We start from the raw sequence: 26,450 nt of genomic DNA on the forward strand, positions 1-26,450 counted from the left end.
GTAATTTTCAGTTCTACCCTTCCCAGTGCATGTTGTAACATTAAACTTTATTTTACTTGGCAGCCAGAGCTCACTTTTGAAGCAGCTGTGAGCAAAAGACCCCTCAAGTGATGCAAATAAACATAGTTTTATTTTTAATTTGTAAATTAAAACAAACAACTTGTGTTCCAGGCAGTGCAGTCCACATCTATGTCCATAAAACCCCACACAGAACAAAGGAGACCTTCTGGCCTCTCCAGTGCTTTGTGAAGTGTCTGGTTTTACCCTTAATATTGCACATTGATAAAGACAGAAAACTTCTGATGCATCTCTGAGTCCTTTTTGCATAACCTCCTGAAATCTGAGGCCTGCTGTTCAGACTACAGTTTCCACTGAAATAAAAGTCCAACTGGGCAGGAGAGAAGAATTAAACCTAGACCACAGGTTTTACCTGCAGAGAACTGAGACTGTGGAGTAGATCTGACTAGATTTTGTCCATGGTCTTATTCTTTGTGTTTGCAAAGACCACATTTGGGAACTAACTCCCAGCAGCAGAGCAATCTGGTGTTTCCCCAGGAACAGCAGGCCTGAATGCCCAGTAAATTTTTATCCTCATTGCTGATGGCAGTGGTTTTATTCCTGACAAACTGAAACCACTGAAGCCCAGCACTAAAATGCAAGTTGGTCACAGCTCACCCAGCCTGGCTCCCTGGAAACACAGGAGTGCCAGAGGGGCCGAGGCAGTGTCTGCCGGCCCGGCGTCACCGCGCTGCCACTGCACACAGCTCCAGGAGCAGGAGCAGCAGATGGAGGAGGATTGTTCAAATGGCAGAGCTGGGCCTTCCTTCGGAGACATACGGCTCTAGCAACAGAGGAAAACAACCAGTGAGGAGGTTTGAGGAGAGCAGTCCTGGAACACATGTGAGAAACAAATGCGAGGCTGAGCAGGGGCTCTGGAGCTTTTGTTGTTCCTGGCATGGCAGTATGTTGGATACACAGGGTCTTTTTCAAGCAGGACCAAGTTTAAATGAAACACCTGATGAGTGACTACTTCAAACTACATCCTCAAGATAGAGGAGATAGCCAAAAGCCTGGGTCCTGCAGTCTCTGGCACAGCACGGGTTTCTGCAACGAAGTAAAACCCAGAAGGTGAAGATGCACCAAGCATGCACAAAGCTTCCAACCTAGATGTGCCCACACATGCTGCTGTACTACAGAGAGGTGCCAAGAGCAGAGCTTTTTGAGTTAGAAAGGCACACAGGCAGGCAATGAAAGAACTTCTGATTTGTGCTAAGTTCCCTCAGCATATAAACTATATCTAATATAAATATACACATGATTTATTTATATGTAGTAAAGGCACAAGGGCTCAGGAGCACTTGGCTCAGTTTGAGTTTATGTCCCTCCCACAAGCTTTCTGCACAGGTTAAGGAAACCTTCTGCTCCTATCTTCCTTTGGGTTGGGTTGTTACATTTGTAAAATAAAAAAGTCAAACCTTCACCTATTTCTGGTTCAGATCCACTTGCATCAGCACTGGTATTGATGGAGCTATTCAGATCACTAATTTCTTTGTAAGCTAAATGTTGATACTACTGCATGGTGAGGGGCTGCCATTCTGCTACTGCTCCTTGAGATTCATTTGGGTTACTGTCACGGGAGTAAATAAGAAGAAAATCACACTGCAAATTCACCAGCTCAGGATATCATGGTATTCTGAAGCTGGTCAGTGCAACTGGGTGGGTCGAACAGCTTCGCTGTGGAGTTTGGAGATATGAGGCCAGAGTTTTCATTAGTCCCTCCTGCAGATGCTGTAACTCAGAAGATTGTTTCCAGTACCTCTGCCCACCAGCTTTTCCCGATTCAGCCCGTTGCTTGTGGGAGATTTGTGCAAGAAGCCAATCTGCTATTCTAATGCAATTCAAAGCCAACTCCTTCAGTGGACAAAATACAGGCAGAGCAAATTTCATATCTGCTTTCCCAAGGTCCTTTCTCTCAAACAAATAAACAACAAAAAAAAAAGTTTATTTTTATAGAGCTTGGCTTAAAAAGCCAGACTTGGAAATGTACTGAGTGGAGCAGTTCTCCAGCACCACCCAAAACTAGCCAGCAAAGGAAAGCTCGCCAAGGCTGTTAATTTGACGGCTGGGGGGGAAACGAAACCTATTGCTGCCATCTGCACAAAGGAAACAGAGGCAAAGCAAAACCCTGCTGTGTGAGCAGAAAGAAAGGTTCAGCACAGCAGAGACAACACAAACCATATGAGACACTTGTTAAACCCCCTCCCTGCGTCTTTTTCCACCACTAAATGCTGCAGGACAATGATCAATCTATTCAATAGAAGCTTCAAACAAGACCCCCAGGACCATCAGTGGTGCAGGTCTCTGTTTTCCTACAGATTCGAGCACATTGAGGCCCTGCTCTCTGGTAAATCTTTAAGACAACATGAATAGTTTGCATACTCTGAGCCCCACAGATGGTTTGGATCTAAAGACCTTGTGCAGACTGCAGTGGTCACGAAACCCATCCTCACAGCAAGAATTTGGGATGCACCACATTTTTACTGTTGCTTGTACTGCTCAGTTTGTGAAGCAGAACAAACAAATGAGCTTTTAAAAAATAAAGTTAGTTTGGAAAGAGCTTGATCTACTGTGAGCTCTTGGTTCAGTTAATTTTACCCCAAAGGTGAGTGTGTGGGCTATTGCCCAGGTGAAGAAAACCTCTCCCTCAGCAATCCTGCTCTGGTGGGGGTTAATCTGCAATCACCTCTATCTGTGGCCCGGGCCCCTACAGCTGCACCAACATCTTGGGCTGGAAAGCTGGCAGGAATACCTTGGTAGTGCACCAGGAGGCTCTGGGAATTTCATTACATTTTCCACTCGCCCAGCGTGTCTCCGGAAGGCCATCTACGGAAGAGAACAGAACCAGCGTGTTGCCGCCCAACCCTCTGGAGTTTCTCCTTTCACACCCACTGCCAAAGCACAAACACCCTCACCCCAGGCCAGATCCTCATCTTCTTTATACAGCAAAACCCAAAATCCACAAATATCAGCTACAGGCTCTTGCTGCAACATCTACTGACCACCAGTACCAAGGGGGACAAGTCCTCCCCTCCTGCCTACAGCAGTGCTGAGCATTGATTCTTCATGGCTTCCAAATGAAGTTACAAGAAAAAAACCACATCCCAGCACTGTCCCTGGAGTAGAGGGACTGGCACTCCCGCTTCCAGGCTCTAGGACATGTTCAGGCTTGTTGCAGCCTGACCCTCAAGTGACACTTGCAGTGGTGCTGTGGCACTCCAGCACTTTTCACTTCAGCTTTGAAAGAAGCTGCAATTCGCAGAGCTGGCAGGGGCAAGGGGTGAAGAATTTATCAGCTCTGCAGTTCATTTTAGAGAGGGCACACACAAAATGCAGCTCAGCTGGATTCATTCATCTCCTCATCAGAGCAGATGTGAGGATATCCGGTGACCTTGTTGAAAACAGACTCACCTGGAGAGATTCAGAGATTTGTACTGAAACCAGAACTCTTCCAGAGAAAAGTTTGCACTTACTGATTGCAAAATTCTCCTTGCAAACAAAAAAATCCTCCTGCAAATAACAGACCACCAGCAGGGTCTCACACACAGAGACATCTCTGTGCTCACAGGATATAGAGCATTTCCACAGGAGCCAGAAAGAGGAAGAAAAGGTGTAAGACTCAGGAGTCCTGACTCCATGCCTGGTAAAGACCATTCCCTCCTTACAGGAGGACGTGTGTCACTTTTTCATTATGCTCACAAGACCTGGAGGACAACCAAACAGACGTCCTGCCCCAGGCACCAAAATGTCATTTGGCAAACTAAAGAGGGGTTTGGAGTGAGAGTGTCCCCTCCAGATGTGTCCAGGAGGGACGTGGCACCCCGGGGCTGCGTGCGCGAGCAGCCTCAGCGCTGTGCCCCGAGCTGACGGACAGCTGTGGCGTGAGCAAACCTCTCTCAGCAGGACTGTCTAACTCCAACTTAAAAACTGAGCTTCTGTTTCAAGTCAGATTTTCCCCTGATGTGCCTCATCCTGCCCAGAGACAAAAATAGAGGAAGTGAGAAAACAGACCTTTATTACCAACTGCAATCCCCACTGCCCAGCAACCAGCTCTACGCTCCCTGTCAGCCTTGCATAAAGAGAAAATAATAAAACCAACAGCCCGCACTACCCACAAAATAAAATATAGACAGCATGAGCCTTTATACAGCTCAGTCACCACGTGTCTGCAAGCTGAGCAGAGGAGAGCTGCAATCCTTGTCCTAGACACTGTCTAACCTCTGCTCTGGCACTGAACGTGCTTCACGAGGCGACCACAACCGTGTCATTAGGTAAACTGGGTCTCCTGTCTGTCCTGCTGGATAGGATGACCCCTTTCCAGGATTCCTCATTATTCACCTACACATAGTAGACCATTTATAATTTATTTTTTTCCCTGCTGGAAAGGAAAACAAAAGCCAGTGGATTCGGTGGTGAGGATAATGCAATAGTTCCATCAGGGTTAGGCTGCCAGGCTGTGTGCAGTTGTGGTGAGGAACATGAGGAGGGCTGCAGGCTGCTCCTGGCACTGCCAACCATAATTACCCCTAACCAGATCATGGTTACACCCTGTTCCCTGCAGCACTTGGGATTTCCAGACTGAAACACATCACAGACAGATATGGAGGCTGTTTCTATCCCTCCTAATGACCACAGCGAGGCTTAAGGGGTCCCAAGTCCACACAGGACTGCTTATGCAAACCTGGTATTTAACAAATGATTTGGATGAGCCAAAGTAAATAGGCAATGGGGGCACCATGGAAAACCAAAGAGCAGTTTTAGCTGAAGGACCTCATTATGCCTTCACAGTATTTTATGAGGAACACATTAGCCCTGACGAAAAAGTGTGAGGAGATAAATCTCAAGCCATTATATAAAAGATATATGAACAGCTCCTCAGACGACTAGAGACACCCACCTTCTCCCCATCCATGGACTTTAAGGAGAAAGGGCAAAATGTCTTTAAACTGTCTCCTATTCCTTCCCATCCCCTCTGTGTCCCTGCCCTGCAACAGCCCAGGGCAGCACTGCAGTCTCCTGGATGGAGCCAGGAAGCACTTGGACAAACAGAGCAGCACTGCTGGCCCTCAGCACATCCCTGGGGACAGAGCAGCACCTCCCTCCTGGGCACTTGCTGTGACACTGGAGCCCCAGAGTCTGAGCTCCGGGGAGCACGTTCAACCTCTGGCATATAACCCTGCAATCCGATCTCCCCGTTCCCATGGGGCCATCCCTTCCCGCCTCCAAGGCTCCCTACCCTGGGCACCAGCTTAACCCACCTGCTCTGAGCTGTTAGCTGGTCAAGTGTGCTCCTCTAACATGGAATTTATCTGCAGTTTCTGGGATGCTGGCACAACCTGCCTGCCTAGGATAGGCAGGGTCAGTGGGATGAGAGCCTTCTGGAACTGCTGCAAAAAGAGGCCACGGTCCAGTGAAGCATTAACCCCCAGGACCGCTCCCAAAGCAGGCAGCAGCAGTCCAGGCAGGAACTGGAAAGGCAGTGAGATGTTCCCACAAACAGGCCAGCCCTTTGGCAGATGGGGGCAGGAGGGCCAGGGCGGCACACAAACACGAGCTCTCATAAGGCCATAAAGAGCTTCTGTTTCCCCACACGCTGCAGCAGCGGCGGCGAGGCGGAGGCAGGGAAAGCAGCAGTCCCGGGCCACGTGGCAGGTCAAACCACCGCCCAGTTTGTTGGCACCCTCCAAAGTTTAAATACGCTTTGAGCCAGCAGTGAATCATCCCTGGCAGGTAAGAATGATATTAATTTATGACATGCCAAGTGCAAGCAGATCTTTTGGTGTCAGTCCAATGGTTTTAGCCTTATTAACACGCGGCGATGGCTCAGGTTGCAGCTGCGCACATTAAACTCTGGCAAGTGGCATTTTAAACAATGACAAACTTTAGAACAATCACTCCACACATGGAGCCAGGCCAGGCAAAACTGAAGGGTGGCAGAATAAAGGTCAAGGGGGGGGGGAACCTGTTTGTCTGGGAGAGGAACAGGTGGCCCGCTTGGCTTGCTGCAGGGTCTCTAAACTGTCTGAAGGACACAGTCAGGGATCATTTTAACCCATTAAGCTGCTTAAGCCTTCCTTTACACCAGTCTGAACTTCGAGAAAGCATTAAATCTTAAAGAGCTTAGTAATACATCTTTAGGAAAGCTCTCCCCTGTGCTTATGCATCCAGAGTGCACATGCTGCACTGTGCACAGGCACATCCTTCCCGTGACAGCAGGACCCCTCTGGCAGCTGAGCCAGATCCAAGCTGCTAACACACAGAAAGCTTTAAAGTAAAGCCCTGCACCAGAGCAGAATGTCACACTGGGACACAGACAACAAGGGGAACATGTCCCCATCACCACTGTGCCACTCAGCAGGCCCGAGGACATTGTCAGAGAGAAAAACATTTCCTCACCAGTTCCTCCCTCACCAGCTTCACACAGGACATGGAGCAAACTGCGGTGCCGAGACCTTGGGATGTGCCCATGGAACTCAAACCACATCCAGCAAGGAGGGCTGTGACAGACAGTGACTTGTGAGGGCAGCTTCTTACCTTAACACCCAGGCAGAGCAAAGTCGGTCCAAACCATTCCTGCCAGCTGTGTTTGCACCAGAAAATAGAATGATGGAGACATAAAAGACATTTTCATGGCAGGAAACATAAATATTCCATGCCATGTTTCAAAGCTGTATTTCTCAATTTGAAAAACATCAAAATAGGTTTTTTTTAAGTGTCAAAAGCCAGATGTTTCAGAATAAAACAGCAGAATAAGACCTGACATGTAACAATGTTTTCCAATGCAGTGCTTCCAAACCAGTTGTTTTCACAATTTTTCATTTGCCCCCTCTCCACCCAGTCTTATCCTTGCAAGCAGAATTTTTATTTTCCAACCAGGTACTTCTCAAAAGAAAGAATTTTGAGCAATAAATCAGATCTTGTTAAATAAATAGAAGGATTTAGCTACACACAAGATCTGATCCAAAACAGAACAGGGTGTAAATTTATAAAGAAATAGTTCTCTCAGATTTAAATACCAGGTGTGTGGATATGTTTATTCCCAAATGAAATTAAAGGAATTAAATTCTTTCCTAACAAGGCACTTTTATTCTGGAATAGGAGCATCCACATATGAAATTAATCAAGAATAGCTAAAGCCACAGTAAGGTCTCAGGCTACTGACTGTAAGTGAAAACAGTAAATTCATTCTGCCTCTTGCAGCTCCTTGCTACATAACACACCAGATCCCCCCGGATAAATGTTCCTGTAAGTAAAAGACCAGTCCCAGCACGTCTGTGAACACCTCATGATAATACTTCAATGAGATGGACTGGAATCAATATTTTCCATCTTGGCAGCTCGGGGCCAGCGAGCCGGAGCTGGGCAGGGCGGGCAGCCAGCGCGACACCGGCGCGGCGGGGAGCACAGCTGGCACAACGCTGACCTGGAAAGACATTTCTAGCTAGCAGGTATCAGTTCCTGCACCATCTGAGCCTCCTGGAGGGAGGAGGGAAAAAGGAGATAATTAAATAGAGGTTTTCAATTCAAACCTTCTCCAAAGTATCATTCTAGGGATCAGACAGAAATTTGGCTACAGTCTAGACCGAGCTACTGGAGACATTTGAGCCCCCACGTTTCATCACGGAGGCTTAATAGCCAGGATTAGATACTGCTAGATCTAAAAACCTGATACAAAATACTGATTTAATATACATTAATTCATGTTAGATATCCCTCAGTTCATCTGCAGCCAGAACAGAACACATATTTGTGATCCAGGTAATTGTGCAGAAATGGGATTAGGTGGTGTCTCTGGTGGAGCACAAACCTGTGTCACTGTGCAGGTAACAAACTGCTCTAATATTGGTCATAACAGGGTCTGTTTTCCAACCAGAAAGCAGAACAACATTTTCTGGTCAGGAGTGAGGACTGAGGGAGGAAACAAGGGCTATTATTTACAACTATACAGGCAGAGAAACAGAAGAGGCATTACACTGTGAAGAGTAATGAGCGTGTCAGAAGTATAAAATCAATCTTAATTCTACAAAGATGTAAGATACAACTAAACTCCCTATTGGGCAGTTACTCAGTTTTTATAGAAACAAAGATATAGAACAGTAAGGTGTGAATATAGAGAATAATTCATCTTGGTACTTTTAGACATGGGGTTCTCTACTGCCTACAACCCACTGTTTTTCATCCTGCTTTAGAAGGAGCATTTACCTGGAATTCATATAGGAGACCTTGCCAGCCCTATTCCAAGCCAGGCTTTCTGAAGAAAGTTAAAGCTGTTTTTCTTGGTAATTCTTCTCTTCATGTATCATCTCCATTGATTCAGCTTTTTGCAAAATGAAACTGGAGAGCCAACAGAGACACAGCAAAATCAAAGGCAGCCAAATTCAAGGCCATGCTCAGACTGCTTTGGAACTTCAGTGCCAGCAAAGCAATCACAGTTATCACAAACTGACCCAACAGGATTCAGCTTGATTCTTCTAATGGCTTGAACAATAAAAATCAATGGTTAGACCTCTGTAGTACAAAGGAAACCTAGTAAGATTTAAATGATAGCTACAAGTGCCGAATTTTAGGAATTCAAAACACAAAAAAACCAAAATGCGGCATATTTGATACAATTAGTTGATATTTACCCCTAGAAGGAACACTGGTCATCTTCTTAAATTTATTTTTTCATGAGATCCGGGCAATGTCATCAGCATCTTTAGACCATACCTGCATTTTGTGATGAATTATGAGCTCTCTTTCTCATTCCTAAACAAAATGTTAGTGTTCCCAGTGGACCCTATGTGCACCAAAATGGGATTTAACAATGCATTTTTTTGCTTTCTTAATCAAATAGCTTGATTTGCTGTTAGAATAGTGCACTTAGAGAGCATTCATAGTGCTGATCAATAAACAAACACCGTACTGCATTTCTCATTACAAGAGAGCTTTCTCAACTGATCTCGAGAAAAAAGATTAACCCTCCTAATAACTTGGTGAGGTTCACAGCAAATGACAGCAGAACACCTTGGGGTGTCCTGTGGCAGGGCCAGGATTTGGATGACGCTGATGGGTCCCTCCCAGCTCAGCACACTCTGTGATTTCATGGCCAGTCCTCAGCACGTGGCTGCAGTCATATTTAGCACCAGGACAGGGCTCCACGAGTGGCAGCTTTCTCTGGCAGAAAGAGCCAGTCAATATTTACATTCCTCATGAACATACAAAAGAGCATCAGGGTACTTGAGAAATTAGCCCTTGATTGCCACTTGGAAGGCATCATCAGAAAGGCAAATCACTTCAGCACCTCCAACAACAGAACTGTTCTCGAGACTCGAGATCTCTCACAGATGTGTCAAGGTCTTTGCCTGGGAGCAGGAGGTGCCTGAAGGGCACAATGGGTGCTGAAAGAGCCTGACGTGAGGGGTTTATTATTTAAAATGTGAAAAGATAAAAAAAGCATATGGTCAACTCCTGCTTTCTTTCTTGCTGAAGCAGCAGACAGAAATCTGATAGTCCTGAGCCAGCTAGAGGGATGATTGGTGGGGTTCTTCAGTGCAGGATAGAGAGGGTTCTACTGCAACATTAAATTGTTGCTGAAGTTGGGGAACACAGATGCAGTGGGTTCAACCTGCCATTCAAGTTTTCAAAATGTCACCACACAGAACAGCCCTAAATCTTGGCTTAGAAGTCACAAAACATCCAGTGCCTTTCCAAGTGAGATCTCAGCTCCTCTCATTTCCTGCATACAATAGCATTATTCACTCACTGAAGTTTCCACTTAGCTTGCATTTATGCCAAGTACTTTTAATTGCAAAGGAAAAGGATGTTAAGCTCTCCCGTTTCTTTCTTTCTAATTCATAAGGGACACATCAGTGGCTGGTAAAAGTTATAGGTTAAGGGTTGTTCTCCCATTTATTAAGGAACTCACATCCTCCTCCTGCTGCCAGGCAAACAGAGGTTACCTCCATTGCAAGGGCAGGAAAAGTTACCTTGTCATTTGTAAAATACAAAAAAGGCAAATAATTGTAAACTAACTACCAAACAGGCTTAGGGAAATCTGGACAGCACCTAAAACTGCAAGGTTTACAACTGATCTGAGTGACCTTGGCCACCACAGGTCTCACTGGAGAATGGATACTGAGTATTCACCCAACACACTCACAGAAATCCAGGCAGCATCCAGCTCAGAGAACTCATCTCAACATGGAGAGCAGCAGCTTTGACTGAAGCAAAATGCTGCATAGCAAGGAGTAAAACAACTGGAAAAACAGATGCTTAATTTCTACTTATTTTTGGCAGCCTTGTTCCCATGATATCTGTTAAATGAGGAAAAAAAGCTGCTGAATGCTGCTTAGTAAGGAATCCATGAACCACAGCCTCATCTCTGGACTGTCAGGGTGGCAGTACAGCCCTACAGAAACTTATTTTCCTTTTGATCAATCCGTGGAAGGGTCTGAAGTAACGTTTCCATATGGGTTTTGTTCCTATTATGCAAGATCTGATGAACTACATTGTCTGAGACAAAGGGATTAAATGAATTGAAGTGGTGTTTTGGGCTTGGGAGTGCTTTTAGTGTCTTCACCCCACCTCTTCAGCCTTGGGACAAGAGACTTATTAGCTAATTACCATGCAAATGAACTGAAATGTAAATTAAATGCTACATTCTAACATAGCTTAATAGTCCCAGGAGCAAGAATTTAGTTAATTTTAATGAATGGTAATTCTATCCAAAAATATAGTTTATTAACAAGCACACACAATAATTCGCACCACTAACTTTAAATAAACCATCTAGCAAGCTCACCTTCACACTAAGTGACATTTGGTTAATACAGAGCAAGAAAGCAATGCACATGTGCTTTCCACAGACACAGAATGAACTCAGTTGCAAACAGAGTTCAAGTTATAATCCAAAAAAGGGCACATAAAAGCAAAAGCAATGAAGACTTCACATGAACATTGCCATTTCTTTCCACCAGACCTTCGGTCTCCTACAAAATAGGTCTGTAATACAAAAAAGTAACAAAAACTCTGGATTCAATTTATTCAGCCTCTTCTATCACAAGCTAACCATAACATTTTGCAACAACATGAGTAGTATTAAGAGGGAGGTAAGAGGCAAAGATAGTCACATCTTGGAATTATGGAAGTGCAGCTGCAGACAGAGCAGCAGCCATGGATTCTGGTGTCGTCCCAGTTTTTGCAAGAAATACAAAGATGGCAACACACATTCCTCCCTCTCATCAACTAGAACTTGACCCATCATCCACTGACATCAGGGCAAAATTTATTCTGTTATCAGTGGTACTGTAGTGGGCCAAAGTGGCCCTGAAAAGCCAGTTGTCCTCTCTAGTGACAGGTTTGTCACTGCAGGCTTCAGCTGGGCTGTGCTGTCAGTAGAACCTGACACGCTGCTCCCACATGGGTGTTAGAACAGTCCTGTGCTCCCCTCAATGCCAGAAAAAGGGATTCAGCAGAATTCAATCTGCAGGAATTGAAGCCAACTTGGCAATAAACAGCACTGCTCTGCTCAGAGCAACATCTCAACCTCACCACAACCAAGTAAATAGAAGGTTTGTAATGAACCGTGGTAAGAGCCCAGGAGAAGCATCAAAACAGAAAAATACACATTTCTTTATATTAGACCTTGCTCTTTGCACAGGAAAGGGCATTTCTGATCCTCTGAGAGATGATGAGGAAGGTTCCCAGGAACTGTGCTCTGAATGTAACAGTGTCCATGGCAAAAGCCCTCAAAAGGATTTTTAAACAATGCCAGAGATTCCCCCATTTCCTTCATGGCAGAACCAAAAGCTACCTCTATATAGGGTTGGAATTTTATTAACATGGTGCTTACTATCACAACTTAAACAAAAGTATGCCTGTGATCCCTAATTATAATTGCAGTTAATCTTTACTTAGAAAAATTTTATAGCAGTATCAATGGGTTAAAGACTTATTTTATCTCATCCCTCTCCTGCACCTTTCTCTTTGTAATGTCTTGAGAAAAAAAGAAATCAAAAAACTTTTCCTGCTTCCACCCTAAGTGAAGAATTCAGATCTACTGTTAACAAAAAAACTTTTTAGACAGTAATTGTTTTCAACATCTGGCACCTGATGTTTTGCAGTACACAGAAAAAATTACCTGGGTGGGAGCTAACCTGACAAACCAGAGCAAGAAATCAAAAATTACCCAGAAACAAACCAACTAAGGAGAAGTCCAAGCACTGTGGCATCTTGAAAAACCAGTGATGCACAGTTCAATCAGCAACAAAATCCCTCTCTGCAATTTGCATAGCTGGCTCTCATGCTTGCTGGTTATGAAATACTCTTACAGCAGAACAACTTTAGAAAAATTTGGACAAGTGAGAATGGAGTTATTTTAATCTAGAAGAATATCACCCAAAGATACAGATGAATACAAACACTGTTCATACAAAAAAACCCCAAAACATCAAACATGAACTTAAGCTGCATTCTCAGTCTATATATTGGCTTTCCCCTTCTTTGTTTTATAAAAATAGGGTATGACATTTCAGCTTCAATTGCATATTTAAGTCATTTATTTATTGAACATTCCATTCTTGAAATATCATCTATTAAAGTGTTAGTTAAGATTCATCCTGCTTATAGAACAGGCTAAATTTCTTCTGAACTGCACTTGGAGACAATAATAAAGAGACTGATGCAGACTCAATAAGAAATAATTAGATTATGGGAAGAAGAAAACAAAATAAATAGTTATAATAATAAAATCAAGCTTCACTCTTCTTGACTCCTAATAAAACAAATGCTGATGTCTTTTAGGTGATCACAGCCAGATTTAACTCCAAAATAGTATTTACAGACTGAATTCAGATATAAACTGTGATTTCAAGTCTACAACTTGCTATAAAAAGAGGACAAAAACTTCCAAGAAAACATCTCCTTCAAAGACAGAGGAAGCCACAGTAAAAATTAATACTGAAAAATCCTGATCAGAGTATTGTATAAAAATTAACATCTGTAACACTACCACAGCTTTTATAATCTGTTCTTACAAAAGTGGATTTTGTCCTACACTTGCACATTTCTGATACAGATATAATTGTACATGGGCAGTTTACATCTCAGCTCTGAGGTACTGAAGGAAAAGGATAAAGCTGAAGGTGGATTTTGCTGCCTCAGCAGTGAACCCTGCGGGGTGGCTGGGCCTGCTGGGATTCCAACATGGAAACAAACCTGGGAAACGACACAGACAGAAATCCAAAAGCACCAAGGCTGCTTGGAGATGGCTCTTTCCCCTACTGCAAAGCAGATTCAATAAATGGGATTTATTTTAGAAAGTTTCACAATTATTAAGCAGTAGATGATACTTGCATTCCTGAATGATTAAGTTCTACATTTCTTAATGCTAATTCAACTCTCTAAAACCAACCCAATAAAACCAGGAAAGATTTTTACAAGTTACATGCACAACCTAAAAATTCCACCCTCAAAACTGCCTTTTTGGTACTCTTTTAAGCTCTTAAGATACTCTATTTATTGAAGAGATGCCAGGAAGCCTGCAGAGGGAACAAATGCTTCTTTGGCAACAGGAAAACATTTTAATGCCTCCTGCCTTCAAAGTACGCACACCTCACCACAACATATGCTAATACACTACCAAATAAGTCTCTTTATCTTGCCATTTTTATAACAAACTGTTTCATTCATATCTATTTCAGCTTGTAACTACCTACTGCACAGAGCAGCACACTGTGCTAAATCAACAAGTGGTTTATACCTAAGAAATGGAAAGTAAAAAAAAAAAGAACAAATTATATTTAAAAAAATATTATATATTCAAAAACAAATCAAAAGGGGCCGATCATGTATAAACTATTTAGTATAAAATCAAAATGTTTAGTCACGTAGGCATTTTGGGCCTTTTTTCCATCCTTCATTCTTTATTTAAAGTAAACAAGATGTAACAAAAAGAGATTCCCACAAATATGATAGTGAGTGGCAATTTGCACCAAATCTGCCATTAATGTATGAAAACAAATGTCCCAGCCCTTCTGTGCAGGTATCCATGTGTGCAAATGTACCTGTGCATGGAGATACACACCTGCTCCTGGACTTCCAGCCTTCTCCAAGGCACACAATCCACTGACACACTTGGACAAATCAGCCAAATGCTGAATCTAGAAAAAGATCAAGACCAGCTCTTTGCAGATCTATAGCCTGCAACTGTAAAAATACAATAAATATAAAGGTTTACTATCATATTACTAGTTGGATTTTTTCCAAGGGAAATTGATACTTAAAGTTGTCTTCTTCCTGAAGAATTCCATGGAACAAAAGGAGAACTATTTCTAAAAATAAAGCAATGAAAATAAAGACAACACACCCTCAAACATGCTGGAGCAAGAGTCCTTAGTGTAGGCATCAGTACCAGCCTTCACTGAAACAGGATCTTCAGTCTCCAGACATATCCTAGTTACTCCCATTAAATAACTGTGGTATTTAATGATACTAGAAAGAAAGATCTGCTTTTAGCATGTGGATTTAAATACCACAGAGAACTGTCAAAGACTTGGTATACAACTGGGATAACTCTGCTGCAGTAAACATTAAGATGAGAGAAAGTAAGGCTGAATTCTATGGAAAAGTCACTGGGATCCATCAAAGGTTTCTGCAGGCTTACAGCAATACACCTGATTGCAGCTGTACAGGGGAAGAAGATAGGGATGAATAAGTCAAAATTTGTTTGCCATAGCTGAACTTTTCTTTTTCCAGTTAGAGGAATGCAACTGCCTCAAATGATGCAATGGGTCAACCTGAAATCAGGCACATTTGAAAAATACTGGAAATCCTGAAGTCAGAGCCTGTGAATGTGTTTGGTTTGTGTGCTGCCTTGGAGGAGAAAGAAATTAATACTTTTAAAAGCTCGGTATTTACACTTCTGAAAAGTTCCTGCAGTTCATCCAGATTTGATAGGGCAGGATTTAAGTGCCTCAGAGTGTTCCTGACTGGGCACTTCTGCTGCTTTGGCACGAGCACACACGGTATTCCAGTACCACAGGGACACGGCATCGAATGCAGCTTTACACTGGCACCACTCCTGAGGAGGTTGAAATGTTTATCAACTCAGTAGGTCAAAAGTCTGCAGACACTGGGTGGAGCAGCAGTATGCCACAAAACTAACAGTTGTCCTCCTAGAAGAAAAAAAAAACAACAAAAGGGGAGGGGGGGAACAGTTGTCAGTAAAGATTAAAGCTCCTGGCTGCATTCCACACAGACAACGTGCTGGTTTGTAAAATACAGGATTAGCCCATCTCCACAGCCCAGAAAAAGCACAGGTTCATTTGCTGTCTCTGAGTGCCTGACACCAAGGCAGGGAAACACTGTAGGGGTTCTCAAAACCTTCCTGGTTTCTTATGCACCGGGTTTAGAGCAGCAGTGTGTGGTTTTTCTCTCTGAGCAGGGTGTGCCTGAGTGTCACAGCCAGCAGGTTTAGCAGCTGACAGGAAAATAGCTGGGCAGCCTCTGCTCGTGTGTTTCTTAAATTACTGCTTGTAGGCATGACATGACTGAAGGGCAGTGTCCTCCCTGGTTAGCAGAGTGAACAAGCAGATCTTCAGAAAGGATGAGTGACAGGCAGTGCTGTCACACCGTGCCACGCAGTGCAGCAGGGATAGCACTGTGCAAGTGTGATCCGAGCCTCACAGTGACCCTGCTCCTGCTCCAGCCTGCCAGGGACTGAGATATCTGCCTTCAAAATGTTCAGATCTGTTCTTCACTAACCCAGAAATCACACTTTACCCAGTGCTCATGGCATCTGTGCTTCTTCAGCTACAGAAATCCAGTCCAACACGTAACTCTCCTTCCCTCTGAGAGGATACAGAATGTGATACGGAAATCCAGGCAGGAGTTACTGGCATGGATGTGGCATGTGCTAATCAGTGCTGTTCAAATGCCCAGGATCCTACCCTGTGTGTTTCCATGGTCACTTTAAGCTCTTTAGAACAGAAACCCTGTCCTTCACATCTTTCTAAACCAGCTATCACACCTCCACAATTCCACATAATCTTACCACGTCAAGTGCACAAGCTACAGAGATAAGGATGACAGGCTGCCCTGTTTAGATCTCATTTTCTGTGGATTTGCATCAAATGTCAGCTACTTAAGATTGGATTCATTAAAGGCATTTTGCAGAACACAGTACATTCTTGTCTAAGGGAAGGAATGAGAACTATTTTTGAAACAAGTGAAAAACCATGCAGAAATACGTATTTTTAATTATTACATTTTTGAATGTTAATGTAGTGTTCTTCCAAAACAGCTCTAAAGTATGTTTTTGTGGAGTCTTAAATTTTATAATTCCTAAAGGTGTCTACTGATAATGTCTATCATCTTGTAACTGTATCTTCTACAGTGAGCAATGCTTAGCAATTAATTACAAAGTAGTCCAAACTCTCACATTGTTGAATTATTCAGGATAATAGATGGATTTAGTGACTAGCCAGTAGTTTCCCATCATTTTCTTAGAAAATGATACTGTTGAATGTTTGAAAGAGATTCTTTATAGCATGATTATAACATGACTAAGAGTATTATGACTGTAATATGGAAGTTAATTATTTCACTCAACATGAAATCCACTGAATTTCGACATATGACTGAAGTGTAACAGAGTGGCAAATTGAAGTGCGCAATCTCTGCAATCAGATCTTTCTAAGAAAGATGGCTTTTCCAAAATAGCTTTTATGCAGCCCTCTGGCTGCTGCCCAGATTTGGCATACCTAAGTTGTTTCATTTCATAAAGCTGAATTGCTTACAAATCAGATGCTCCTCATGTTACAAACTCACAGCAAAACAGGCTGGGATACAGCTGTGTAAAACAGGTACCTTCAACCTGAACCACCCATTAGTCTCTTTTATTGATGATCTTCCCATGGAAAAGCTTCTTTTAATGGAAGATCAAATCCACTATCAAATCAATGGATTTCCACAGACCAGGAACTAAGTGGTGTTCCTGCATTAGACAGGAACTTATACTTTAGGTATATGCTTTGTAATTAATGGCTTGACTTGAATTCTCTAACAAGAATCTAACATCACCTTTTCTTGTTTAACTCCAAGTGACTAAGCTTTAAACTCCCTTTATTACCTTTCAAATAGCACAAGCTGAAATTCCTCAGATGATGCTTTTCCACTGCAGAAACTGGATTCATTGATATTATGGCTCATGGATGGCTACAGTATCCACTCAGACTAATAAGGATTAGGGAAAGAATCACTGCAAAGCAATCAGGGCTCACCTTAAAGGTATTTTATATCTTTATCTACATGAAGGCAACATTCCCTGAACCATATCCCTATTTGACCTATCCCAGTCCCTTCTATGACTGTACTGTCCAGTAGGCCAGCAAGTCTGTGTGGGCTTGTGCACTTGACTTGTGAATCTTGTAGACACTTTCACAACTGCTACAATCATAAAACTGAAGTATTATTAAAAACATGTATTGCTACAAAATGTATGTTCCTATGCAGAATGCTTCCACAGCATATCTCAGTTAATTAGTGTGGAAATTAAAACAAGAGTATTTTACTGCAGAACATTTTAATTAAGCTCTAGCTTTAGAGTTTTTTTCCATCTTGATCCTGCAGCACTTTTTGTTTGGAGGTGGCAATCTGAAGCCAGAGACCATCAGGGCAATTACTGGTGTTAGGTACCACTTCCTTCCCAGGGCACAGAGCTGCCAGGCATGTGCTGCACTACCACAAACAGCTCAATCCCATCCTATCCAAACCCCTTCCTGTCTTACACCAGGCTGAGACAAGCATATCTGAAGACCCTTTTAAGAGTCTAACAGAAATATTTTGGTTGACTCATGAATAAAATATTTGTCAATGAATACATGCAATCACAGGCTAGGGACTTTAGATCTGAAATGCTAAGTTTAAAAAAAAATCCTTAAGAATATGCTTTGTTCCATAAGGTGTTTTTCTTCCTAGATGAAACCCCAGTGTAATTTCCTGTATAATTACCCTTGATGCAATCCTGCCATTGGAGTTTCCCTCAAGGGAAAGAGCTTTGGGTAGACAATGGTAAACATAGGCTGGCTGCAGCGGTGGCAGTGTCCCAAGGGACAGTGCAGCAATTCCAAGAGGCTTTTGGGTAGTGAGATAGGAGTCAGAAAGTTTAAATCTAGAGAAGAAAAGAAACAAAAAATATTTATAATAAAATGATTGCATGATAAAGGCAAACACAAGCATGATCCATGAACAATTCAGAAAACAGCTGCCTCACATTCTTAAGGTTTTGTCAAAACAACAATGAGGTAATACAAATTACCACAATTAGAGTGAGGCACATAGTGCTTTCCATGTCTAAATTCAAAAGTTGAAGTTAAATGTAGAAGTTTAGCATCTGTGGGAATAAGTTTAACTGGGCTAAAATACCCAGGTGAAAATATTATAGTTTGAACAAATATTAGAAAGGATTAAAAGATAATGAAGGATTTTTAGACACAGAGATATCTAGACATGTTTAGTAACTAATAGTAATACATTATGAAAAGGACATCAGTAGTATTTTATTAAAATATTTCAGCAACCAATCCAGCAGGATAGCTAACCTCACTACAAAGCCCAAACTCCATCATCAGCAAAAAGAGATTTGCAGTATTTGGAATTACTTGAAATTCAATCCAGCCCAGCATAATTCTCACAGGCCCAACCAAAGAGACCACTCTAAAAAGATCAATACATTGCTCATCTGTTAAGTGTTCCCCCACAGCCTACAGGATGCCATCATTTTCACCAAAAGGGACTCCAGGGTCATTTCCTGGGAAAGAGCCATCACTTTCCCAGGCCTGGCCCAAACCACACAGTGTTTTATAAATTAAACCCCACATGCTAATCTCCATCTAGAAACTGAGAGACAGCAAGACAGGTGAGTGAGTTTAGGTGCTGAGTAATCAAGACAAGATGCAGTGCCTGATAAATCAGTTTTATGGTATCACACTGGTTTCAGCTTTCCACCTCTGCAAGGTTGAACCCCAGACACAATGTACCACAAGGGCCCCAAGGAGGGGACGAGCAGGACATGTGCGTCAGAAAGAAAAGGTCACACTCTGCAGCCAAGCAAAGACTGAGGAAAAGTAGTCCAGTCACTTCTGTCACTTCTCTAGCAGCTGCCAAGTATTTAACAGCACGCTTGAAACTGCAAATTTAGGCAGTGACAGATGAAATCTGCTACTTTAATCATATGTGCCACCTGCTTCCCCAGCACAGCATTATCATACACCTGACACAGGCCCTGCTCCTGCTCACCAAAACTGGGCTGTTGCAGTGCTGATGCCCACTGTCTTTAATAAGGTCACTCAAAACAGGACACAGCTATAGCTGGGTGTATATGGATATATAAATCCATCTTTTTCAGGTTCTGCATCTTGGCTGAAAATAGGTGTAACCCTCACAGTCTTGTATAAAACTGTTTACAAACCATCCCTTAAACTGATTCTGCAGTACCACCTTCCCATCCCCGCACCAAAGTTCACTGGCATCTTCAGGAACCACATCCACACAGCTGGATTCCAGGAATGACTGTGCAAGTCACAAGTGGGTGAGAAAAGGCAGGCTCCTTCTACAGGAGAAGGTACACTTCTCCTGGCGAAGCAGTGAGGATTTACTCCAGGGGCCAAGGTACAAAGAGACCCTTTCCATAACCCCTCTAATCCTCCCACTGGAACTCTCCACTCTTCCGCTTTCTCCTTTGACCTTTAAAGCTGAGAGTTCCCAAGATAGCATCAACAGTGGGGAGTCACAACACATCCAGATCTGAGAGGATCTGCAGGTTATCATCAGATATTGCTAACTCATGTGATTGCATGATGCAGAACCAGATGAGCCAAGGGCCACTTTAGAGCAGAGAGCCTGAATTGGGGCAGAACTAAAGCAGCTCAGCTGTCACGCTGTGCTGAAATGGCCGAGGGCTGCTCGCATTTCTTCTGCCTTATGTATAACAAGTCTGCCAGTTTAGGAGTGTGCTGCCTGGCAAGGAGCTGCATTGTTGGCTGATGCATCTGATCTTGCCTCAGGAACTGTATTTCTCATCTCCTATTTCCATTAAAGAGTTTCTCCTGCAAAAAAAAGTTTCCTTCTTCATACAGGCTTCAAGTAAGATACCATCTATAAGCACCACTTGACCTCAGAATTAGTCTTTGGAAATCTGGTTTTTGTATTGGACATTTCTGTTCTAATGCAGCATTTCAAACATAATTTGATTAAATAAATCTTTTAAAATATAAATCCTTGCCCAAACCTTTGAAGAACTGTTAAAAATGTTCCTATCACTGCCAGAAAACACTTTCACTCTTTCTGTAATCTGAAAAATGCAGAAAATTTCATACCTTTCAAAAACCTGTAGTAGGTGTTATAGAGGGTCCTCATGGCCAGTTCTTGCAAAGGCAGGACATGATCTGTTTCTGTCCCTATAGATTTCACCTCTGCTGGCAGGAACACAGTTAACTGGCCTGATGAAAAAGAGAGCAGTTTCACCTCTGAAACTTGAATTGGAGAACCACAACTAGAAGGACACAAGACATTTAGAAAGTGGTTAGAAAAAAAATAATAAAAGTAACTTTACAGGGAAACGCAGATGACCAACCCAAAGTAAGCCTGATACTGCTCTCCAGTGCAGCACCCCTCAAGGATTCCTTGCAGAGAGCAGTGCATGGTGGGGTTGACCTTTAAAGGTCCCTTCCCAAACTATTCTATGATTCTATGTTTCTACAGATTCCCACCTTCTGTGATGTGCTAGACATGGGACATTTGGAGGAATTACTCATCAAATAACACAAAGAGATGAGAACACACCCAAGGGGGTGAACCACGTATGCTACGTGCCCATTACTTTGCCACATGACAATCTCTTTTAGTAAATCCTTTACTGAGGGGAGCAGTTTCCTACCCAACAGTTTGCTTCCCGTGTCTTGGATCAACCAGCTGAAAACAATCATGGATTTCTTAACCATAACACATGAGGCAAACTCCAGGCCCCCAAAAAAATGTATTTGAAGTGCCACTGGGTGATTCTGTAGTACACCTTTCCCGATCCAGAGTTTCCTTGGAGGGCATGGGGTGGGCAGATGAAGGAAAAATAAAAACAACAGCCATCTATAGTGGGAAGATACCCTAGGAAGTCTATAAGCCTTGCCCTTCCCTAATCATATATGGAAAGGGAAGGTTATTTGGAGAAACTTAGCTTGTAGTAAAAATAATAACTCTTTACGTGATCCCTGTTGCAAGCGATCATACCAGAGAGACACGCATAGGAAAATTCTACTAAGAGGTTGGGGAAGTCAACAGGGGAATTGGAATTGTTTATGACAACTGAAATTTGAAGCCAAGAGCAACTTGTTAGGGCCAGTCCTAACAAATGGAACAGAAACACAAATTTGTCAGCCTTCCCAGATATTAGACCTAAAACGGAGGTAACCACTCTCAACCTTATCAGATGTGAAAGAAGTCTCATAGTACTTCTCTGACAACAAAAATCTCATCTCTTCTGATTAAAGGAGAAACAGCCCAGAGAAACAACCAAAACCCAGCAGCATTAAACAGCAAGCAAGTCAATAAGCCTCTTGCTAAATATTTAATACTTTCCCATTAGTGAGGTTAAAATATAAGTGGGAATTGAGAGATCCAGTATTCCAATGATCCATTCCCAATGAGTTAGTTATCACAATAAATAAATCAATAATGTTGTATTTTGAAGCTGAATAACTCCATACCAACCTCACCAAGGAACAAACCCTGAACTCCTTACAGCAGTTCAGAGCTGGGACATTTGGTCTCCTTTATGTAAAGGGTGAGGCTATTAATGCCACACACAAAATCCATGGAGGTTAAAAATTGGAATAGAGGATGGTCTTAACAGCTGGGGGAAAATAGGAGCTGCAGAAGAAGCCTGGTGGATAAATAAGTGAGGGGAAAAAAAAGCTGAGACCACCTATTGGCTGCCTTCAACAAGACTGACAAATCCCTAACTGGGGACTATGAAATCCAATCTGCAAAAAATAAGATCAAAATGTATTTTGAGTGCTGAGATCATCACCTCTCATATAAAAGACTTTTTTCAGTCAGTCTGACTGCAGGATGCCCAGACAGAGATTCAATACTTACACAAGGCAATTTATATTCTATTTTCAGAAATCAAGCTTTATGTCAGTAACAGCAGCTTGTCAGATTTTATTCTCCAGTGGAGGGCCAGACAGAGCACTAAAGCCTGGATCTTCAACTCTTGCCTGACCCATGAAAACCTTAGCCTGGTTACTAATGCTTTCTTGGAAAGAACACAGAAATTCTTCACATGACCATTATTACACAATTTTAAAGTCTCTTAGTACATTAACAAATAAAACCTTTGGTTTCTTAACAATATATATGTGCTCTTCTCCTACTGGAATTTTTTCTTAAAAATAATTTGTAATGTTTCAAGATGGTTTCACAACAAAGACAAGGATCTGTTTAGTGCACAAATACAAGCATTTTTCTTACTAGAAATTACCTCTTTTTACTATTCATTATTAAGGAAGAAAATCACTTTTCATTCCACAGAGGCATTACAAGAATCAATTTCATTGCAACACTTGCAACTCCTCTAGTCTCTTCTATACCAGATTTTTAAGACTAGATTATATAATTCTGTACTAGATTTATAATATAATATCAGAAACAGTAGCAGGTGGTCTCACCAGCACTGTACATGTAAGAACAGCAAAAAGAACTGGTAGGATCTTCACAAAGGTCAGTGCAAAGATAAAATTCTTTTCACTGAGTATAAAACGAAAACTTAAAAAAAACCCAAAAAACAAAAAACCATGGTTGTTGTATAAAACTACCTGAAAGGCAGGACAGTTGGACCACCTCCTGCATTATCATTACTATTTTTGGTCACAATCAATACAATTCTGTTAAATTTAAGGTCAATTTAATGTCTGTCTAACAATTTACAATCAGTTCTGAAAGAAAAAAGGCTAGAATTTCTCCTTCCTGAAAAACAAAATTAGTAAAAGCTTGCGAGTCACACAGTTCAGCAGAACTGTAATCCAACTGCAAGTATTTAAATATCACCAAGCAGCTGACATGGGAATATTAGAAAAACCTTAAAATGCCAAGACTCAGCATCTCCCATATTGCAGCAGAGTGCAGGCTGTAGAGAGGGAATTTATATTTAATGCGAGATCTGCTGAGAGTGAGCATACCAGAAATTTATAATTAGATGGTAATGGGGACAATCCTCTTCTGATCAGTTTTACACCAGCAAGGCTCCATTCATCAGGGGTGCTGATCCTAATTTATGCCAGTGTCAGGGCAGAAAGAATTAAGCCAGTGTCCTACACAGACCACTTTTTTCTTGCATTCTAACCACAAACATGAGACAGCCCAGGATATTTTTAAAATCCACATGTAAAAATAAACCTGTCAATCCATAACTCCTAAAAAAAGTCACTTTAGTTAGTAGGTAGCAAGACCTACAAGAAGCTGATACTGGGATGTAAAATGCGTGAAGGAGCTGTACATAACTTTTCAAGATGTGACCAACAACTTACAGAAATGTGAGCATTTAGAAACAAAGAGATGCTGCAATACATTAAAATTATTTTGTTCTTTCTTTAGTCCTGGAAACTCTATGAAGCCTACACTTTTGGCCAACTTTTAAAGTCAGCTCTAGACCTTACATTATTATTACAAATTCTTTCAGAGTAACTTCACTGTTATGCCTTAATACTAAAATAGTCAAAAGTCAGCAATTAACACAGAAGATTTATTACAAAAATAAAACAGAGCAGGGAGCTGCAGTAATCCCCTCCAAGTAACATCAGCTCTGGATCAATCACAGACACACAAAAAATAACTAGCTGCATCACACAGGAGAAGTTTTACAAGGACAGGTACACAATGAATCTGAATGAATTCATACCTACCCACTGCAACCAATGACTTTATTATACAGATAAGATGGGAGGCCTTTTAGGTGAATGTTGTTATCCACATAAACATACTGGAGCTCTCGAGAACGACCTAAATCTGGGTTTAGAAAACAAGAAAAGTCAAGGGGAGAAAGGATGACATAGTGACAATTATAAGCAAAGCAATTCTCTTTAATTATAAATAAGCTAATCAGACTCAATGTAAGCAAACATAAATTAGTACTTCTCAGTTGTAAAATTTCAGCCAATGGTTTTATTATGGATGAGCTGAAAAGCTGTTTAGAAGCAAGCATTTCAAATTACTAAAACAAAACAAAGCCCCCTTTCAGAAGCCTTGAAAATCCCATTATAAATAATTAAATTTTAACATTGACAAACTCTGAAGTCAGTTTGAAGAAGCAAAGGGACAATTGATTTCAAATCCTCCGTGCATACTTCAAGTTCATAAGGTCAAACCTGCTTTCATTAACTGGCCTCATGTCAGTGAAATCACAGCTTCTCTATCTTTGGGAAAGTGGGCAAGACAGACACAAGAATGTGCTCTGTCCCCCTCCTTCTCTTCTCCAAGGAGAGATCCTTGCTGGGACTCATTAGCCTTAACCAAATACAAGTGCAGTCATTCAGAAACGAGTCTGTGTGGTGCAGGGAATTACAGAGCCCCAGAAAACACAAAGCATTAAACTGCAGAATGTTAGACATCAAAAGTTGTGGCTGCAATAAATGATCAATACTTCTGCAGGTGTGCTGATTGCATTACTGCTCTTAAAATATTCATGGCTGGTAGTCAAAAGAAGCAAGTACAGCATGATTAAGTAATGCCTTCGTGGACTAGAAATCTATTAGGATACCTCTGGATAGAAGCATATCAGTATGGATCTATTTTATTTTGCTTAGAAAATTAAAATTAAATGGGAAAATTCAGGTTTCTTGGAAGAATTCTCAGAAATGAGAATTTTGCTTATTAGCAAGGTCTAGTGAGTGGTAAAACTGTCTGCTATGAAAAGAAGTGAAAAACAAATGAGAGACATTTCAAAAAACACTAAACTGAACAAAACAGAAAAGTCTGAACGAGTTCTGGACTAATAAGAAAGCTGATGTGCAGATCAGCTGGGCAGCCCAACTCATCTGACACTCCCATGCCCTTTGAGACACTGGGTAGGAAAAGGTTTCTATGTTTAGTGCAAAGCACAAACCAGGAGAACAAAGTCTGAAAGCCTCTGCCCGGGATGGGAGAGCTGTGACCCAGACAAACTGCATCATGAAGAACACAAATAATCTGTGTGCCTCCCAACTTGTTAAACTTTCATGAGGACCTTAGAGAGACTTAGACAAACAAGCATTTGGCTGCATCAGCCACAGCAAGACAATACTAATATTGACTAATTCTGACTTCCATCTTTATCAGTTACCTTGGCTGGCAGAAATAAGAGTAACTGGAGAAATGGGCACAGCTTCTGTCCCCTTTGTAATCATGACCAAGAATAAAAATTAAAACAAATCCCATGATATTTCTATTCAGAAATTATATTTGGAATACTGATCTCTTCTCATTCCCTGCTACAACAATAGGTAACACAAAGCCTTCTTTATTACTGAATAGTTTTATCGTACACAAGAGCCCTAAATACCACTTAGTGCAGATATTTTGAGTGATCCCTCCCCAGATGTGTGTCCATCTGAAAATACACTGAATGTCTTCAGCTGTCACCCACTCAAATGGCAGCTGTGAGCACCAGAAACCTTAAAAGTTTGTGCTGAGGAGTGGTACAATATCAAATCTTTGATCTAAAGAACAAGTGATGATACCAACAGAGAACCAAGGGACTCTTTTTCTAAAATAAAAGTGTTAATGGAGAAAAAAAAAAGAGTTTTGGGGTTTTTTTCCCCTTTAACACAGACCCTTGCTTTGCAACAGTCTGTGGGGGTTTCAGGGACCATAATCTGGGCTTTGTTCAAAGCAGAGTCACTGGACATCAAGGGACACATTCAACCATCACATGCTGCTTTGACCCTGTCCCAGAGACATTCCAGCTCACAGAACTATCTGCTGCATCCATCAAGTGTCCTGCCTCAGGATGGGAGCACAAATCCCTCTGCTGACTGATGGGCACTGCTGGAGATGCTGCTGAGCATCACCTCAACCAGATGATTTATTTGGGCTCACCACTGCAGGGCTGAAAATAGTTTAGTGAAGTTCTGGGCTATTTTTAGATGAAACAAAACCCCATTGTTATCCTACAATGAATAAAAATACTGCAACACAGAAGCAATGTAAGACAATAAAATATTGTAAGGCTGGTGAGGAATCAGCCCATACAATTTAAAGCAGGTAGCAGGTGGATGGGACATGTAATGTTCAGAGAATGTTCCCTCGTGCTGCAGAAGCCAGTTAGACTAAAACCAGCAGGAAACTATGGGTTGCTGGGGTAGCTTGAATGTGCTACTGTTTAA

At 41.9% G+C, this 26,450-nt stretch overlaps 1 protein-coding gene across 8 annotated transcripts in view; it reads right to left on the bottom strand.

Moving 5' to 3' along the window:
• Positions 1-10,509: 10,509 nt before the first annotated feature.
• The window catches only part of LRRC28 (leucine rich repeat containing 28), a 51,920-nt gene continuing 35,979 nt past the window's right edge, over positions 10,510-26,450 (bottom strand). For all 8 annotated transcript variants that reach the window (XM_054272687.1, XM_054272686.1, XM_054272688.1 and 5 more), the window contains 4 exons: positions 23,994-24,096; positions 20,415-20,590; positions 18,049-18,208; positions 10,510-15,212 (listed from right to left, as the gene is read on the bottom strand). In XM_054272687.1, coding sequence (XP_054128662.1) covers positions 15,140-15,212; positions 18,049-18,208; positions 20,415-20,590; positions 23,994-24,096 — 512 coding nt within the window. In that variant the 3' untranslated portion in view covers positions 10,510-15,139. The remainder of the gene's footprint in view (positions 15,213-18,048; positions 18,209-20,414; positions 20,591-23,993; positions 24,097-26,450) is intronic.

Source organism: Melozone crissalis, unplaced genomic scaffold, assembly GCF_028551555.1.
Source record: "Melozone crissalis strain CALT ecotype California unplaced genomic scaffold, PUWL_Pcris_2 ptg000014l_1, whole genome shotgun sequence".
Lineage (NCBI taxonomy): Eukaryota > Metazoa > Chordata > Aves > Passeriformes > Passerellidae > Melozone > Melozone crissalis.